At 38.3% G+C, this 18,850-nt stretch overlaps 2 protein-coding genes across 2 annotated transcripts in view; one reads left to right on the forward strand and one right to left on the reverse strand.

Annotated features, from left to right (window-relative positions):
- LOC107582143 (brain-enriched guanylate kinase-associated protein-like) overlaps window positions 1-15,533 on the forward strand; it is a 21,158-nt gene extending 5,625 nt beyond the window's left edge. The window contains exons 2-7 of the mRNA XM_016267872.1: window positions 4,174-4,376; window positions 5,660-5,717; window positions 9,372-9,464; window positions 10,296-10,403; window positions 10,522-10,602; window positions 12,676-15,533. Coding sequence (XP_016123358.1) covers window positions 4,279-4,376; window positions 5,660-5,717; window positions 9,372-9,464; window positions 10,296-10,403; window positions 10,522-10,602; window positions 12,676-14,061 — 1,824 coding nt within the window. The 5' untranslated portion in view covers window positions 4,174-4,278 and the 3' untranslated portion in view covers window positions 14,062-15,533. The remainder of the gene's footprint in view (window positions 1-4,173; window positions 4,377-5,659; window positions 5,718-9,371; window positions 9,465-10,295; window positions 10,404-10,521; window positions 10,603-12,675) is intronic.
- Window positions 15,534-15,550: 17 nt separating this feature from the next.
- LOC107582098 (retinol dehydrogenase 14-like) overlaps window positions 15,551-18,850 on the reverse strand; it is an 8,883-nt gene continuing 5,583 nt past the window's right edge. The window contains exon 2 of the mRNA XM_016267835.1: window positions 15,551-17,030. Coding sequence (XP_016123321.1) covers window positions 16,413-17,030 — 618 coding nt within the window. The 3' untranslated portion in view covers window positions 15,551-16,412. The remainder of the gene's footprint in view (window positions 17,031-18,850) is intronic.

An 18,850-nucleotide genomic window follows, 5' to 3' on the forward strand; every position in this document is an offset into this window, starting at 1 on the left:
GTTTTTTGTTAAATTTTTTTGTTGTTTCTTGAAACATTGATTTAAAGTGTCAGTTATTGCATTATTATACACACACAGGGTCTATAAAACCCCTTTGTTACCCCAAACTACATATAAAAGCTTTATCAGTGGCATAAAAGTAACCAGTGAAGCTACTTAATCATTTGCTACTCGTTAACACGTTAACATCCCTTTTAAATAACGTGACGCTCTGCCCTCTATGACGCTGCTCCCATTAAGCACTGTTGGAAGTGAATGAATTGATTCAGCATTTCGACACCTCCGTAAAGATGCATTTAACTCGACAAAGCAGTCTAATAAAGGATGTATTGAACTCGTGAATTAGGGAATTTTACTATACAAATATTTTTTAATTGGATGTTAAAGTTTATATGGGAATATTACATGACACGCTGATCCTTTAACAATGCATTGGCGCAAAAAACGCACACCTTTTGGACAAATCTGCCACAAATATTTGGACAAATGTGCCACAAAAGTGCCACAAATACTGCCTAAACAAAATACTGATTTTGTGCACTTTATTTACTGTACCAATATTTTAAATTGGCCTTTGAACTTAGCTTTATTGCATGGCACAAAAAGGTGTTACCTTGCCAAAGCACTGACAGAGCCCACTGATCTAATGGCGTTGTTGAGCGCTCCAAATGCAAACTTTGCATGCAACAATCAGGCAGCAATTGACAGCACTCTGGTCTAGTGGCATACAGGCATCGTCAGATTGACACTGGATCTCTAGGGGATCCAGTGGGGGCGGCAGTCATATTTCAGGGTGACCGTGCCACTCTTTATCACAACCCTGCTAAAAGTGCCAGTACGTGCGCTCATTGGCGCCCCTTCAGCTGGTAGCACCCTAGGCAACCGCCTAGCTCGCCTATGCCTAGAAACGGCCCTGCACACACACATACACACACATCACTCACACACAGATCTGAGATCGCGCTGTGCAAAAATTAACATTCAGAAGCTCATAAACAAGTTGTCAGCTCTGCCAAGTGACTTTTATTAATCGATACTGAATCGCTACATTATATTTTTCAGCAACGAGGGGGGTAAAATCGCTGTCTTTTAAGTAACTAAACTCAGCTTCATTGTTTGTAGAGAGAGACACACGCCCTGTCCACACGAACGCGGTTATTTTTAAAACCACAGCTTTTTCTACGCGGTTAGGCCGTTCGTCCACACGCAATCGCAGCACCAGTTCACTGAAACCGAACATTTTTGAAAACGCCTGCCAGGGTGAAGATTTTCAAAAACTCCGGTTGCAGTGTTGTCGTGTAGACAGCGAAACCAGAGTTTTTGGCCTGTGACGTCAGGCGCCTGCGCTGTTATCTCTGACCTACTGGAAACTTTTTCAGGCTTCTGATTGGCCAACATGGCTTTACGGTTGAGATTATATCGCCACCTGTTGGTTTGGCATGCTCTTGACAGTGCTTCACAGCATGCGTTTGCGTTTTCATGTGGATGGAGATTTTTTTTAAAACGGAAGAAGGAAAAACTCAGTTTATAAAAATACCCGTGTACATGTGGACATGGCCACAGATGCAAACAATTACACATCTCTCTCTCTCTCTCAAAATGGCCATATTTGAAAATAGAAAAAAATTTGAGTAGTTTGCATCACTGGATATAGCTGTCGGTCATTTAACATTTATATTGTAAAAAGTATCGTTAAAAGTTGACTTAAACTGAGCGTTAAACTGACGCTTCGCGCTCTGCTTCTGTGAACAGTAAACCCTGCCTAATTTGATTTGATTTGCCATCTCAGTCATTTTGACATTGACGAGCGCTGTTAGACCGCTGAGGCTTTGATCTGAAGTGCCTAGTATGTGCAGCGTCTAGATCTCATGTTATCATGAGATCCAGATGTAAGTTTGGTTCATCGCAGTGTTGCCAAGTCTATGGTATTTGGGCGACTTTTATACTCTGTATATGTCTTTCAGTGATCCCCCATCTCCCCTTTTGACCCGAAATGCGATTGGGATAATTTTTTTTAACAATTGGATTGGATTTGTTACGCAGACCTGGCAACCCTCGTCCAATTTGATTCCATGTTGTTTAGTTGATCCACAGACTCTGTGAGGTGTTTGTCGGTCCACGAGTGTATGTGTGGTGCATCATGGGATGTATGTCAGTGCAGTTATGTGTGCGCATACGATGAGGGGGTTTTCTGGGAGATAACGTCTTGGCGTTGAGAGGCGCAGAATACAAAGTCTCATTTTTCTGTTGCTCATTCCTTTCTTCCGTCTCACTCCTGCCCCTCTAATCTTCCAGCTCCACTTGTCTTTCATTCCCTCCCTCGCGCCTCTAAAATGTCAGCTGCTCTTTCCGAAAGATCAAATGCAGCCAATGCAGCCCCCCGTGATATAAGATTGCCCCTCGTGATGTGGTAAATGTTCGTGGGTGAGGATTTAGGGAGGTGTGTTATATTGACACCCTGCGGTGATTCAGACGGGAGAGAGAAAAAAATGAGTGTGCGATGAGTCAGAGGTGGGGGAAAGAGAAATGCATAATCAATTGTCACAAAAATCTCTTCTTCCTCACCTGATGGACTGGATGGAAATAGGAGACAGGAAGACAGGAAAAATGATGTATTTCAGTGCAAGTATTTGTGCAAAAATAAAAACAGACAAGTAAAAAAATGCACAAGGCACTTTCCATGAATAGGGTTTAATAAATGCCATTATTAAATTTTTAAAGCATTGGAGGCAAAAATGTGTGTGTGTGTGTGTGGTCCTGGTAAACCCTACGTTTTGGGGACAAAATTTAAAAAACACTGTAAATGTCATCAAATTTCTGATTTTATCTTGTTGCACACCACATAATATTCTTGTATATTTAAAAATGAATGTTAATCAAAATGAACAAATATGTGAAAAAGACATGAAATAATTCATGATACCTAATTTAGAATGTTGTGCATGTTAATGTATAATGTAACTTTGTTGTAAAGTGCTTGGGATTGCAAAATGATAATTCCCATTACTATTATTATTATTATTGTTTTATAAAAATGTTTTTGCCACATCACTCTTAGAGTAGTGGTGCCTTTAAAATTAAAATGATTAAAATAATCCACATAAATGATACAACAATGCATTGACCTTCACATGTTCTGTTGATATGTAATTCATTTTATTAAAAAATATATTTATTCACTCATGTTAATTGTCCAAAAATGTTTTGCCGTTCCTCGCATTTCGTATTTCCCCAATTAGAGCAAAATCCTTTTAATTGTGACAAACAAGATTTAAAACCATTTGGACCCATACATGGTGGAAGTGAATAATCTCATTCAATGTTCTCATCTTTGAAATACAGTATAATACAGCACAATTATGTAATATTATTACAGTTTAAAAATAGCATCACTACTCCAGTCTTCATTGTGACACACAATCCTTCAGAAATCATTCTAATGTGCTCAATGTTTTCAACATGATATGCCGAGCACCAAATCAGCATATTAGAATGATATCTGAACGATCATGTAACACTGAAAGAGATATTACTCTTACTGTATATTCAATTAAATAAATACAGCCTTGCTCAGCATAAGATACTTCTTTCAAGAAAATAACAAATTTAGCATGTTCCAAATCTTGGTAACAAATTAAACAAATATTGCAAACCTCATCTAAAATAAATATTCAGTAGCTAGTATAAAATGTAGTGAGGCTGACAATCCATTTCTGAACTTTAAGCACCTCCTTTCAAACTTTTGAAGAGTTTCGGGCCTTGTTTCGAACCCTATTAGTGGAAAAGTTGCCGTAAGTGTGTGGTATAAATATTCTCCAAACTGCAGTACTCTATAGATTATCTAGGCGCATATACGCACACGTAAGGTTCTGCATGTTAATGTTTTTGATGAAGTCGCAAGCTGTCTCATCGCTTTCCTACCTTAATTAATCTCGCCGCTCACGATCATACCTGTGCGAGGGACCTCCAGTCAAACCGAAACATCAGCACAGAGGCATCGGCCCAAAGAGGTTAATTACGCCTGTCGCCGCGCGCTCATTCTTGCCGTGACAGTTTCATGCATGAAGCTTCGAGATGAATCGCAAGTTTGATGACACTTTCTTAATTGCTGTCACTAGTATTTTGTAATATGATTGCAAGCGCCACCCGCCACTCTCTTTGCTCTGTTGGCAGGATCTCCAGCGGTCTGTCAGGGCTGCATGGGAAACGTAACCTCAGACTCAAACAGGAATAAGTGGAATCCCTGTTAGGGAGCAGAGAATTTATACACAGACCTTCATGAGAGGTGGCCTACTGCGAAAAACCATGAAAAAGATATACATTGGGAAAACAGCCCTTAAAACCTCTCGAAATGGTTGTAAACATCAGAAAAAGAGGTAAGATGCTCTCTTAACCCTGTCGTCCGCCCACCACAGTCATCCCATCAACCATGTGCATCTCCATCGAGTGCTGAACTATGACAGATTGACCATCATGAGTGCTGTTGCTACAAGTGTTAACCAATGAATGTGCTATTGTACACACATACAGGACCATACTCATCTGCTCTCCAATCCACTTGTGACTATGGATGTAGTATTGTTTTGCTAAATAGGGCTGTTTAAAGAAATTACTAAACCAATATACAAACTAACACTTGGAACAAATCACGCAGTGTCATATACAGACTATGAACAGTGTAGACACAGACTCGTCTAAATCTCATCTACTTCATATGGCGAAATTCTTATGTAGAAAAGAGCAGGCTAATTGTCACATATTTCTTAGTAATTGTTACGTTTTGAAATAATAGTACAAACTGGCATATATTAAAAAAAAGGAAAAAGGGATATGAATTATATAATGAAGGTATATTATAGCTGAAAGGTTGAACTGTTCTTGTTAAAAAAGAAAAAAAGCGGCAAGCCGCCAAGAAAAATATCGACTGGAGAAAACATTTTGACAGCTAGCACCAGCCTTCCAATACTGTATAAAATACATAAATATTGAGATGTGAAAATATATTTAAGATTTCAAATTTTAATGTTATGAGTAATTATTAGGCTTGCAAAAAGGTGGACATTAGGTGGACATTTTCCAGTAAATTTTGGAAACTTTCCAGGATTGTTTGGAATATTCCAGGGATTTTTGGAAGGTTTCCGGAAATGTTCCACCCCTTTGCAACCCTAGTAATTATTCACAATTATTTACAGAAATATGTGCTAATAATTTTTTTTATCAATTGATAGCCCTAGTTTTTACTATTTCATTTTATGAATTTTAAATTAACTAGTTAACTTGCAAATTACAATTATTTTCAATATTTACATTTTTGTGCAATATACAATTATTTTCAGAAATAAGTCCAATTTTTTTTCCAATTTCAATTTGAGAATTTTGGTTTATTTTAATTCACTAGTTCACTTGCAAACTAAAAATGACTTTGTGTTCAAAGTTATGTGCAATTATTCAGAATTATTTACAGAAATCTGTGCAATTCATCTTTTAATCACTTGACAGCCCTAGTTTTTACTATTTCTTCTTCAGGTTTATATTATCATGTTTATTTTTAATTCACTAGTTCATGTGCAGACTAAAATAATTTTACATATGGTAACTACTAACTGAATAATTTATCAACTTGGCTCTCAATTTGCCTACTTATACTATGCTCTTTAAGTATGTACCTGCTGTTGTTGCAAAAGACATTAGGGAAGCATGATACTGGATTTTTGCCGGTATAGGCTGATATTTTTTAACTAATTTTGGCCAATGTCGATTTTTTTTTTCAGACAAATGCAGTGGTAACCTTAACATTTTATTGGAAGATTTAACATTTGTAGATGGTCTAAAGCAAAAGAGTTGTAAAAATGCTGAAAATCTTTAGATCTCTTTTTATTTAAGTGTCATAATTCGTTTGGGGGAAAAACAACTAATTACACATTAGGAGTAAATCTGTATATAAAATTATTTAATTTACAAGTGTCATATTTGTGATTTTTATTTATGTAAGCTATAGCTTTTGACCTTTAAAATCAAAGCATACTCGTGATCATCAATACTGCTTTATTTAATCAGAAACACAATCTAAATGTTATTATTAGTGTATTTTACTTTCATTTTATTACAAGTAGGCCAACAGCAACCCCTTTCGGATTGAATACACACAGATTTTAGGACCCGGGGGAGGCTGCCACGGCACGCACTAGTGACTGTTGACTATCGTACAAAAGACGCGTCATTCTTTACGTGCATTCTCAGATTAAATGCAGCTATCCAAAACAGTGAATCTAATTACCATTCAGGCAAAAGTTTGCTTCAACAATGACCACACTGCTGACGTATTGCTAGCAGCACACCCTGAGCATATGCAAGATATTCGTCTTATCGGCAAGGCATATCTGCATAATTTTTCATTCCGGGCCAGTGCTGATGTTTACATTTTAAGCTATTATCGGCCAATTCTGATATCGTTCCGATAGTATCGTGCATCCTTAGCTAACATCTATCCAAATTCATCCCCATTAAAATGACTCAAACTTAAGGTTAATACAGTAGTGTAAAAGGTATTTGCACCCCACCTGATTTTGAATTTGATTGTATGTTCCTCTCATAGTATGGGTTTATAATAGTCAAAACACAGAGTATTCACAAAGTGTCCAAATATGCCTACTTCTTATATAGTAGGCAATAATCAAAATTTTTTTTTTTGTAGGTTGCAAGTCTTCTTGTAAAGAAGTTAGTAAACAGTAAAACATGATGGCCGCACAGTTATTGTATAGGGATATTTTTTGCAGCTGTCAGGGGTGTTTCCCAAAAGCATCATTAGCCAACTATGGTCAAAAGTTCCATTATTACCAACATAGTTTTCCAAATCTATACTTCCAACGAACATTCGCAAACAGCATTACAAAATTGTGTGGTTGGAGCTACAGCTCTCAACCTGTGGTTAGAAGCATATTTTTTTTCTAGTAGGAAATGGACTTGAGCAAAATACACAAGCTAACATGTAGTGTAATCTATATTGTTCATTCCATACATTTACACATTTATGTCTTCTACTTTGTTAACAGAATTAAAACATAATTTCTGAAATTTGCATACGCATGTATTTGCTATACTACTACGGGGGAACCTGGAGTGATGTAAGGGAAGCCGCAAAATACAGCTAAATAACGGAGAACAAAAATAGTGACATATAGCCCTCATACGTATTGCTAGCAGCACACCCTGAGCATATGCAAGATATTCGTCTCATCGGCAAGGCATATCTGCATAATTTTTCATTCCGGGCCAGTGCTGATGTTTACATTTTAAGCCATTATCGGCCAATTCTGATATCGTTCCGATAGTATCGTGCATCCTTAGCTAACATCTATCCAAATTCATCCCCATTAAAATTACTCAAACTTAAGGTTAATACAGTAGTGTAAAAAGTATTTGCACCCCACCTGATTTTGAATTTGATTGTATGTTCCTCTCATAGAATGGGTTTACAATAGTCAAAACACAAAGTATTCACAAAGTGTCCAAATATGCCTACTTCTTATATAGTAGGCAATAATCAAAAACATTTTTTTTGTAGGTTGCAAGTCTTCTTGTAAAGAAGTTAGTAAACAGTAAAACATGATGGCCGCACAGTTATTGTATAGGGATATTTTTTGCAGCTGTCAGGTTTCCCAAAAGCATCATTAGCCAACTATGGTCAAAAGTTCCATTATTACCAACATAGTTTTCCAAATCTATACTTCCAACGAACATTCGCAAACAGCATTACAAAATTGTGTGGTTGGAGCTACAGCTCTCAACCTGTGGTTAGAAGCATATTTTCTTTCTAGTAGGAAATGGACTTGAGCAAAATACACAAGCTAACATGTAGTGTAATCTATATTGTTCATTCCATACATTTACAAATTTATGTCTTCTACTTTGTTAACAGAATTAAAACATAACGGAGAACAAAAATAGTGACATAGCCCTCACCACACAGTGGTAAACATGGGCTTGTCCCAACTTTTGAGATGAGTTGATGCCATGACATTTAAAATCAACTTATTTTTCCCTTAAAATTATACATTTTCTCAGTTTAAACATTTGATATGTCATCTATGTTGTATTCTGAATAAAATATTGAAATTTGAAACTTCCACATCATTGCATTCTGTTTTTATTCACAATTTGTACAGTGTCCCAACTCTTTTGGAATCGGGTTTGTATTAAAAACAAGTTGTGTTGCATTCCAAGTCTTCTGAAGCCATACAATATCTTTGTGAAGAACAGAGTAAATCGTTTTAATCGTTCAAAATGATCCATCAAAACGCTCACATCTCATTCAAAAAGATCCTCCTGAACATTAGCATGGCACAATCGGTCAAGAGACACACAAGAGCCAATGGCATATCACAACCAAAGCTGACGTCAGGCAATTTTTGAATTTGTGCACAGACTGCAGACAGGATCTGAGCTTTATGGCAGACGGAGATGGTGATCGTGTCTTCACATCATATACTTTTTAATTTTTTTGTGGCAGCTGCCCTTATGGTCCTTTTATTCCATTTAAAAAGGTGTTTTTGCCCTAATATTTAAACATACTACAATTTGGGATGCACTGTTTCTAACCTTGCCTAATATTGTGGATGGATGGTAAGGGCACTGTGTTCCTCTGTATTGGGACACAGATTGTTTCACTTCACTTGGCCAATGCCAAGTGTGTAGGAGTCAGTTATACAGTTATAGCTTGGCCATGTGTTGGGCTCCTCGGTCCATAGTCAAATAAATGTTATGAATTGATGCCGCAATGAATACCATAATATGATGTGGAAGATGAACAGGTGGTGAGTTTTGGCAACCGACATTTGATTATCGAACAGATGTGTCTAAGGAAATAGAATTTGTGCACAGACTGCAGACAGGATCTGAGCTTTATGGCAGACGGAGATGGTGATCGTGTCTTCACATCATATACTTTTTAATTTTTTTGTGGCAGCTGCCCTTATGGTCCTTTTATTCCATTTAAAAAGGTGTTTTTGCCCTAATATTTAAACATACTACAATTTGGGATGCACTGTTTCTAACCTTGCCTAATATTGTGGATGGATGGTAAGGGCACTGTGTTCCTCTGTATTGGGACACAGATTGTTTCACTTCACTTGGCCAATGCCAAGTGTGTAGGAGTCAGTTATACAGTTATAGCTTGGCCATGTGTTGGGCTCCTCGGTCCATAGTCAAATAAATGTTATGAATTGATGCCGCAACGGATACCATAATATGATGTGGAAGATGAACAGGTGGTGAGAGTTTTGGCAACCGACATTTGATTATCGAACAGATGTGTCTAAGGAAATACGGAAGGCATTTAAGACCTTCCTGTGCCTGCTGGATTTGAAAAATAGACATTTTGTTCATGTGTTTCCCACAGAATACAGAGCAGTTACTCAGCACTGCAGAGGATCAACCAGGACTTAGAGGATAAAATCCACCGAAATGTGAGTGCACACATTGGCCACACACTAAAAAAAGAACAAATTATAAAAGAAGTGTATGGGTGAACGCACACACACTGCTTTTTGTTTTAATGTGCGAATGCTTTTGTTCGCGTATGTGTTTGAGTACTCATCTCCCTCTTTAAGTGTTTTCCCGTTTAAATGGGTTTTCGAATGAAAGTGTTTACATCGCTGTCCACACTTCTTTCCATGTGTGTACGTGTTTTCTGGTGTGGCATATTAGGGAATGTGTTAAACATGTACAATAGCGCTGAATGCAGAGTCTTATTTGAATATCAATACAATGCCACTGGTGCGCCTGACGTTAATTATAGTCCATTACAACAGCCTGTCCGCCTTCACATGACAGTGTGATAGTGAGTCTATTATGCTCACAAAATCTGTATCACAGCCTGTTTGTTAATTTGAAGTTCGAAACAATTAAATTATAATTAGCCTACCTGCTGCAGTACATTGTATGACCATTACATGTCTGTATTAGGATCCACCCCTCAGGGTTTACTCTGAGCTTGTTATAGTAAACACATTTTTTAGCAACAGAGTGCACCCATAAAGACGTCAGTGATGACCCTGAAGGTTATGGGTTCAGGTATGAAAAGAAAACCATCTGATATCAGCCTTCTATTGATGTTCCTTTCAGTATGCCAATTAATTCCCATCTGCTGCAGGAGTATCCTAGAATGACTGAAAACGTGCACCGACTTCTCCCAGTGTGAAAGTGTCTATATTCATACTGGTGGTCTTTTAGGGCCTATATCATTGCAAATGCATATCGCATAGGTTTTTTCTGAAAATGTGCTCCTTTTAATCCAGTCACAGCACCATGATGATGAGAAACGGGCTCTTAGCAGAGAAATCATCGTCCTTAACAATCATCTCATGGAAGCTAAGATGACCATTGAGAAACTGAGCGAGGACAATGTAAGAGATATAATGACAATGTGATTTCTTTTACACACTGAGGCTTAATGGAGGTCTTTTAGAGGACGGTGTATTTGCTTTTCGTTACCTAATGTTCCTTTTCTACCACTCTCAATAGGAATTGTACAGAAAGGACTGTAACCTGGCTGCACAGCTCTTGCAGTGTAATAAGTCACATTACAGAGCCCAGTTATCTGAGGTAAGTTGGCACACAAACCTTGCTGAGTAGATGTTGTCATTATTGTTTTGTTTATGGGTGCTGCAGTATGCAGTAATTTGTGACATGAAAAACCTGTTAGTTCCTTTCTCTAGGCAACATATTTTTTAATTAACCATGATTTTATAAGAATGTTTCTTTCTCGTTAACTGGTAGACATTTTCAAAAACTTTTCCATCCTGTTAGGTTCTATCCTGTTCATTTTCTTGATATTGTGTCGATTCATTATAATTAATAAATGTACTTACAATTGAATGATTGTAATCAATTTAATTCCTGAGCTTGAACAGAGCATATTTCAAAAAGACAGGAATACATCTTTAAATTAAAACAAAAGCACAAAAAAATTTTAAGAAAAAAAAAGTACTTCGCCGTTATAATGGACCATCTTAGCATTCTTTCATGACAGATAAAAATAAGGTAAGTTTCCTTATTTTAGAAACATTCACATAACAAGGGATGCTAACAGGCAAAAAATAAAATAACATAACATTACCATTATTGCTTCTATGGTAGGCTACTGTACCCCGTATGAGCTGAGTTTACTTCCCACAGGTAAAAATGGTTTAAGCAAGCCACGCATTTTCTACTGTAGGAAAACATGTTTAATTTTTGAAAATGCTAATATTGAGTATCTAAAAATGAAATATACATTCTGAAATGTAATTGCATATTTCTATTTAACAACAATGAATAACAAAAGAGCATAACAGAAAATGTACAACCTGGTCTGTCAATGTGTTGGATAATAGTTATTTATAGCACAACTTCTGTTCCAAGGTCTTTATATAGCCTATTTGGATATAGCCACACAATCTCTTTTTTAAAATATATTTTATCTAAATAAACTCAACTATCCCCTTTAGTGCAATGTAATTTAGCCAGTAAACTTTTTTTGAAAGACTGTAGGAAATCATAAAGCAGGATTCTTTTTATTTAGTGGGATCTACTAATATTTAGGTCAACCATAGTAAATCAAGTTCATGTTTAAATAAATATTGAGGTTATGTCCCAATTAAGAATGGGTGACTCTTCTGGCAAGGTAAAAGTGGGATGATGTTTAAGTTATAGTGTGCCAATAAACCTGGCATTTTATTCTTCAAATCTGCTTCAAGCCTTATGCCATTCCCATGATGTCTGGAACAGAGACTTATGTTGGAATGCTGCCTGCTGTAAAAACCTGTTCATATTTGTCAGATATATTTGAATGGAAACATCAATGTGTCGGTTACACAGTGTCGTCAAGGAATTCAGCCTTGCATATTGTTTTATATGAAAATGCCAAAGATTTGGCACTAAGCATTCATTAAGATAGCTGGACAAGGTGTCTCGTGGTTATAAGGAAAAATCGAGTTTCTGAATAACCTTAAAAATTTCTTTAAAAGCAGCCCAAAAAGTCTCAGAAGCAACTACACTCAGAAGGTCAACAGATGTTTAGATATCAAATTGGTATGAATTAGATATCAAATTGGATTTGTTGAACCGAGACCAACCCTACTGATTTTGAAGGAATACAGTTTTTGCTTCGTCTGGCTCCTCTTATTATGTTTCTATAATTAGACATGTTCTGTTAGCTAATTAGCTGCAATTTAATTTCTTCTCGTTGCTATGGTGAAAGAAATGAGAGGTAAAAAAAAGCTGTGATATTGGATTGTTGCCAAGTACTCCGTGTGTAGTGTCAGTGGCAATGAAATCGGTGGTTCTTCCCTCTGACCAATTTTTGCTAAATGAAATACTAAAAACCATGTACTTACATAGACCATTAGTACAGACTTGTCTGAAGATTTAATACTGGCCTTTAACAACATCTTTGGCTGTCTGCTTTGCAAATGTACTTCCGTGTTCACTGGGTACCTTGATTCCATTCACCGATCTCTTTCTTGTATGTTTCTTACTGCCTCTTAAGGATACTGACCTCACCTAAGCTATTATTCCCTCTTATCCCTCCAAAATAGGATTCCATAAGAGCCTACATTTTTCTCTTAGTGTGCGAGTCTCTCAACTCCTATTGTTCATTTGGTCCATCTAATGGAAATCTGTTTTACTCTCTCTCAGTTGCCTGCAGAGTTTCAGGAGCGTGTAAGCTTGCACATGGAGGGTTCTTCCCTCTGCCACTCCCCATATGCCGACACAGTGCCTGCCTCTGTCATTGCTAAGGTCCTGGAGAAACCGGACGAGGTCTGCAGCAGTCAAGCCTCTCACTCACCCAGCCCACAACCCCAGGAACGCCAGGGCTTCCTTGTGGGCACAAGCCTTGTGGGTAGCACGGAGCGCCTTGGCCTCCGAGCTACTTACAAATCAGACCAGTACAGTAGTGACACAGCACTTTATTGCCCTGATGAACGGAGACGAGAGCGCAGACCCAGCATGGACCTCCATGGACAGCGGACAGTGTATGAACCCCAGAACTCCACTGATAGCAACCCAGAAGAAGGATCCATGTCCCTGCAGCCCGGCTTCTCCCAGGACCACTTAAGAAAGTTTACAACCTCTCTGGGAGGAGGCTCTAGCTCTTACTCCAGCTTTAGTGGAGGAGGGTCAGAGGACAAGGGTCAGGATCCCCCAAGCAGTGCTGCCTCTTCTCCACACCACCAAGCCCTTTACATGGACTGGAGGGATGGGGGTGAATACGAGCACAAGAGTGACTCTTCCTGGGAGAGGGAGAGTCCAAGCGCCTTTTCCAAGGGCCACACTTTTCAACCGCCTGAGTCCAGCCACCATCAGAATGGTAGCTCACCCATCTACAGTAGAACAATGTCCTCCTGTTACAGTGAACCTTATGAGCCCCTGCCACCTTCCACCTCACCCAGCATCACTTATGGTGACAGTCGGCGTGGAAGTGCTTTTGCTCCTGAGGAAGAAGAGCTGATTGGTCGGTGGCGGCAACTGAGTGTGGAAGATCTGAGTGCCCACTCATACCGCAGTCCTGGGCGGGCCTCACCCTACAGCTTCTCTGAGCAGCACTTCTCTGTCCGGCCTGCAAAAATTCGCCTTGGTCCTCTTTACAGTAGCTTCCAGGAGGGTACTGATGTATACCATCATCATGGTGGGGTACTAGATCCCTTCTCTAGCCCCAGCCCTGAGTGCAGTCCAGGCCTACAGCAGCAGCAAAGCCAACCTCACCTGTACCGCTCCAAGGAGGATAGCCAAGAGTCGGAGCACAGCCTCTACAGCCCCAAGGATGGTGGGGTGGCAGCCGGGGGCCAGGCAACAGAGTACGTTGACATAAGTCCCAACAGTTCAAATGAGTCACTGGACCATGGATCTCTGGAGATGGCTGCCGAGCTGCAGCATTACCAACCCGAGAGGCACAGCATGTCCCCTCAGGGAACAACTCCACCACCTCCTCCACAACAGCCGTACCAAAAATTTGGCACACTAGGGCTGTCACGTAAAGACAGTCTCACCAAGGCACAGCTCTATGGTACTCTACTAAACTAAGAGCAGAGTTTCCTGGTTACTCTCTTTTACAGCTCTGTGGTACTCTACTAAACTAAGAGCAGAGTTTCCTGGTTACTCTCTTTTACAGCTCTGTGATACTCTGCTAATCTAAGAGCAGAGTTTCCTTATTACTCTCTTTTACAGCTCTGTGGTACTCTACTAAACTAAGAGCAGAATTTCCTGGTTACTCTCTTTTACAGCTCTACGGTACTTTACTAAACTTAGAGCAGGGTTTCAGTTACTCTCTTTTGTCAGTAGGTTTTGAATGTTAAGCTACAGTTTGAGCCAAACACATGATGGGATTTTCTGTTGAATATTTTCAGTGCATCAGCTCTCTTATCATTTTTCTCTCTATTTCTGTATCTCTTACAGTGTTTTCTAAACATCAAACATAAATTGCTAATGTCTCTAGTTAATATGAATCTCTATCATTCAGCACTATTTGTATAGCCTATTTTGACAGTTTATTAATGGTTCTGTGTGGTTTGTGAGAAAGTATTTTAAGTGCATTAGGTGCATTATGAATTTTTGGAAACTTGTCTGAAGAGATTTACTTTGTTTTACCAAAAGCCTTCTGGGCTCATAAGAGGTTGTGAATGGACAGCACATGCTATGTAAAAAAAATGCTAATTTTGACAAGAAATTTGATCTTTTATTATATAATTTATGAATAGCTGTATTTATTGTTAAGTATGCTATAGCTATAATTGTATAATAAATGTAACTATGGAGAGATTCAAAAATCTATATAATTGTAAATTATTTATATTGCTATAAATAAGGCAATCAGCACAATTATACAAGCTACAAACAATTAAACATGCCTCAAATGAAGTTAAGTCATGATGACAATTTGAGATTTCACAACGACCCATTGACAGATCGTTCCACAGGTTTGTGGGCGAGACCTTGTGAAAATATTTTTGAGAATAAACTCTGCATGGATTCATATTACCCTAAGTCAGCCATTCAAGATCAAGTCTCAACTAAAGTGAAACTTTAATCTATTTCTATTTCAAATAGATTTGATACTACTTAAATCTATTACACCATCAAACAAGTACATCTTGAAAGCAATGGGCATTTTTTAAAACTCCTGATGTGTTTTGTTGGGCGATGGAATTTCTGAGGTGATTGTTCTTTTTGACGTTTTCTCTCTTTTGTTCCTCAGTGCTGTAAGCCCCTCCCTCATGCCCTCTCTACCTCACGATTCAATCCCTCTCTTCTTTCTTAATCAGCTGGGATCCTGTGTCAGTTGACACAATGATGCATGACTCTGTTTCGCTTTCTATATCTAATAAAGCACAATAGTTGCACCATGTCTGTCTCTTTAACTCCCTTTTTTGTTTCCTTCACTGTTGGAGAGCTAGACTTGCTGCTGAGGTGTATTGGGAAGAATTTATAATCTGGTGTTCTGTTTCCTGCATGAAATGTTTCATTGTTGTATGTGAATGGCAGCATACAAAGGAAGGACCTTGGTCCTCCTCCACAAATGACAGAGTTTCTTTCCAGCATTCAATTTATTCAGTCTTCACAGAATAACAGAAGCGCAGCATTTACACTCAAAACATTTCATGTTAGTGCGTGTGATTAAGGACAGTAGCCAGTAAAATCCCTACAGCTCCACTGCGCATGAAATTTATCTAATAATAGCTAATGCACAGAGGTATATATTGGAGGTAATGAAATTTATGCAGCCATTACGCTGATTCACTTTTTTGTTTGAGTAGTGACACCACACTATATGAAGAGCCACAACCTATGTGTTTCCTTTTTGATTTTGTTTGGACACTGGAATGTCACAAACATTTTCAAATCCATCTTGAAATTAGTCACAGGGTGGGAGTTGCCAGGTTTATTCCACAGCCTTATGAGAAGATGATATTCTGGGAGGCTAAATTGTGACTAGTTCACTTCATAGAAGAATAGGTCTGTCAAATTAATTGTTGAACAACATTAAACTATCTTGATGTATTGTAATAACTTGGTCACAAATCACCAGTTAATCTACATCGAGAGATATGCAGTGGTGTACATGCTATTCTGTATTCATGTTAGCTCTAAGCCATATGTTTCTTGGGCACGTTGCTCCTGTCATTTGTATTCAAGGGATATGTCGAACTCAACACTTTCAGGCTCTCATTCACAGAGAAGAGTGAGTCACAAGCCTGAGGCCATCTCTGAAAACACTGCAGCAAAGATACAGGGAACAGATGGACATTTTAATTATCTGTCCCTTATCCAGTAAGTCCCTTGGGTACTTGGCCAAAAACACTCCCCAAAAATCCAATGCACTGATGTTCGAGGTTTGCAATTGCCACATTTGTGAAGAATGGTTCTGCTTCTTCCCCTCACCTCCTAAGCCCCACCATGCTCTCACTCAGGTCCCAGAGCCGTTTAGCAGTATAGTCTTCCGTGGCTTTAGACATCAATTGTTCTTCTTCGCAATTAGCAAAGCATTTTCCAGACACACCCTCAACTTCAGGCGAGCATGCCAGGTACAGTGGGGTCTGAGCACCCTCCAGTGGGCTTTTGAAGAACAACCAAGAGACCAGCAAGAAAAGAGGCTTAATCAGCAGGGGGATGTTGACGTGCCGGCCCAATCTGGTCCTTACGATACCAGGAGTGAGGGCATTTACAGATACCCCAGTACCATCCAGCCTGCGGGCCAGCTCGCGAGTAAACAGTAGGTTGGCAAGCTTGCTCTGGCTGTAGCAAAAAGCTTTGTCGTAATTCTGTTCGCTGTTCAAGTCCTCGAAGTTGATGCTGCCATACTTGTAGAGTTTGGAGGAGACCATGACGATACGGCTGGGAGCCGACTGCTTCAGGAGGTCCAACAGAAGATTTGTCAGAAGGAAGTGACCCAGGTGGTTCACTCCCAACTGCATTTCATTGCCCTCTTCTGTCCTACTGTAGGGACACTGGTAGAGACCAGCGTTGTTGATAAGAACATCAATCCTTGGCTCCTCCTAATTTTGTAACACAATTAGGAGTTTAGAAATTTTAGTTTGTGCACATCTAATCACAGTTAATTAATCTAGTGTATAAATGCAATAAAGAAAACAAATAACTTTAGACACATGAAAAATTATGTGGTACAGTTGTTTAGCTTGGTTAAGACCGAAATTTAAAAATACAGATAGACTATTATCCTTAAGTGTTCTGGCATGCTGTTTCAGAGGCAAAAACTGTGGATATGAAAACCTCAAGGAGGCTGTCATGGGACTTGAGGTATATCTAAGAGGGAAAATGCTTTTTGTGTAACTAGATATTGACTCGCTGCAGAAAGTGTAACTAAAATGGCTTCATATAAATGTCTATTAAATCTACATGGGAAATCAGGGCTGGTTGTCACATGAGGAAGTTGTTACAATGGCTGTATGTCAGTAACTAAAAGGATTGAGGTTTTAAGTAAAACCAATATGACATGCTATATATTAACTAGGCCTGTTGGCATGTGTTGTGTCATAAATTCATTTAATTGATCAAATACGTATTTATTGTTAATTATGCTACACCTATAATTGTTTAATAAATGTAACACTATGGAAAGACTGAAAAATCGATGAAATTGGAAATTATTTATTTTGCTTTAAATAAGGCAATCGCACATTTATACACACTGCAAGTCCCAAATATTACAAATCCCTCATATGAGTTAGCCTAAGTCATGATAACAATTTGAGATTTCACTGCGACCCGTTGACGGTTCGTTTCACAGGTTTGTGAGTGAGACCTTGTGAAAATACCCTAAGTCAGCCCTTCAAAATCAAGTCTCAACCAAAGTAATACTTCTAATCTATCTGATACTTCTAATCTGTTACAATCACATATAATTCATTAATTACAATTTCTGTTGGCCAAAATAATAGTTTAACAATTTCATGTAATCTCGTGTTATTTTTTCCATCTTTGCTGTTTCGTTTCAAGTTTAATGAAAATCTAGTAAATGGATATTTAATTGCAGGTTCCCATTGTTGTCAAGACAATAACGTGTGTCCCTATCCAGAAATTTACTTTTAAAAATAAATCAAGCCTGTGAAATATTGTCAGGGCTAAAAAGTGTGACAATCAGCCCAGTTGCCTCCTAATTTCATTATTTATGTATGTACAATTTATCAAGGTACCAAAATACCAGAGGACGCGTTAACCTAAATTTTCCAAAATTGACGGAATTTTTTTTAGCAGTGCTTTCAGATGGAGCAGCATTTACTACACAGAGTTCACCGACAAGCTACACAAAATCGCGTTCATAATCACAGACGATTTAATCGCACGATTATGAAATCGAAGAAATCATTCTGCGATTATGAAAGCTGTTTGCGTAGCTTGTCAGTGAACTACGGCTCTGTGTAGTAAATACTGATCCATCTGAACGCACGTGAAAATACCACATTTAATAACATGTTTTACTCCAAACTCACTTCATAAAGTCAGTCGAGTGTTTGAAGTAAATCCTTCTGTGAGATGATGTGTCTTCTTACACAGAATAAGGCATGCAACACATTGCATAGTATTCTAAGCAGAGATAAAGGCTATGTCGATTAGCATTGCATTATTATATACTTTATTATAATAAACATTATAATAAGACAAACTCAGATAAACCATATATTGCCGTAGTCGTGTGTTTATTAGTCACGTTGAATCAATGAAAGCAGTTAATAGGGATGGACGGCTCGATCCTTAAGTATCCTCACATAAAAATATCGATTCTAAAGTGCATTTTTTAACCATTAACTTTATTTATTTATCAAGAAATTCGGTGCATAAAATAAGCTTCTAAGTG

The sequence above is a fragment of the Sinocyclocheilus grahami genome, unplaced genomic scaffold (genome assembly GCF_001515645.1).
Source record: "Sinocyclocheilus grahami isolate Dianchi unplaced genomic scaffold, SAMN03320097.WGS_v1.1 scaffold40.1, whole genome shotgun sequence".
Lineage (NCBI taxonomy): Eukaryota > Metazoa > Chordata > Actinopteri > Cypriniformes > Cyprinidae > Sinocyclocheilus > Sinocyclocheilus grahami.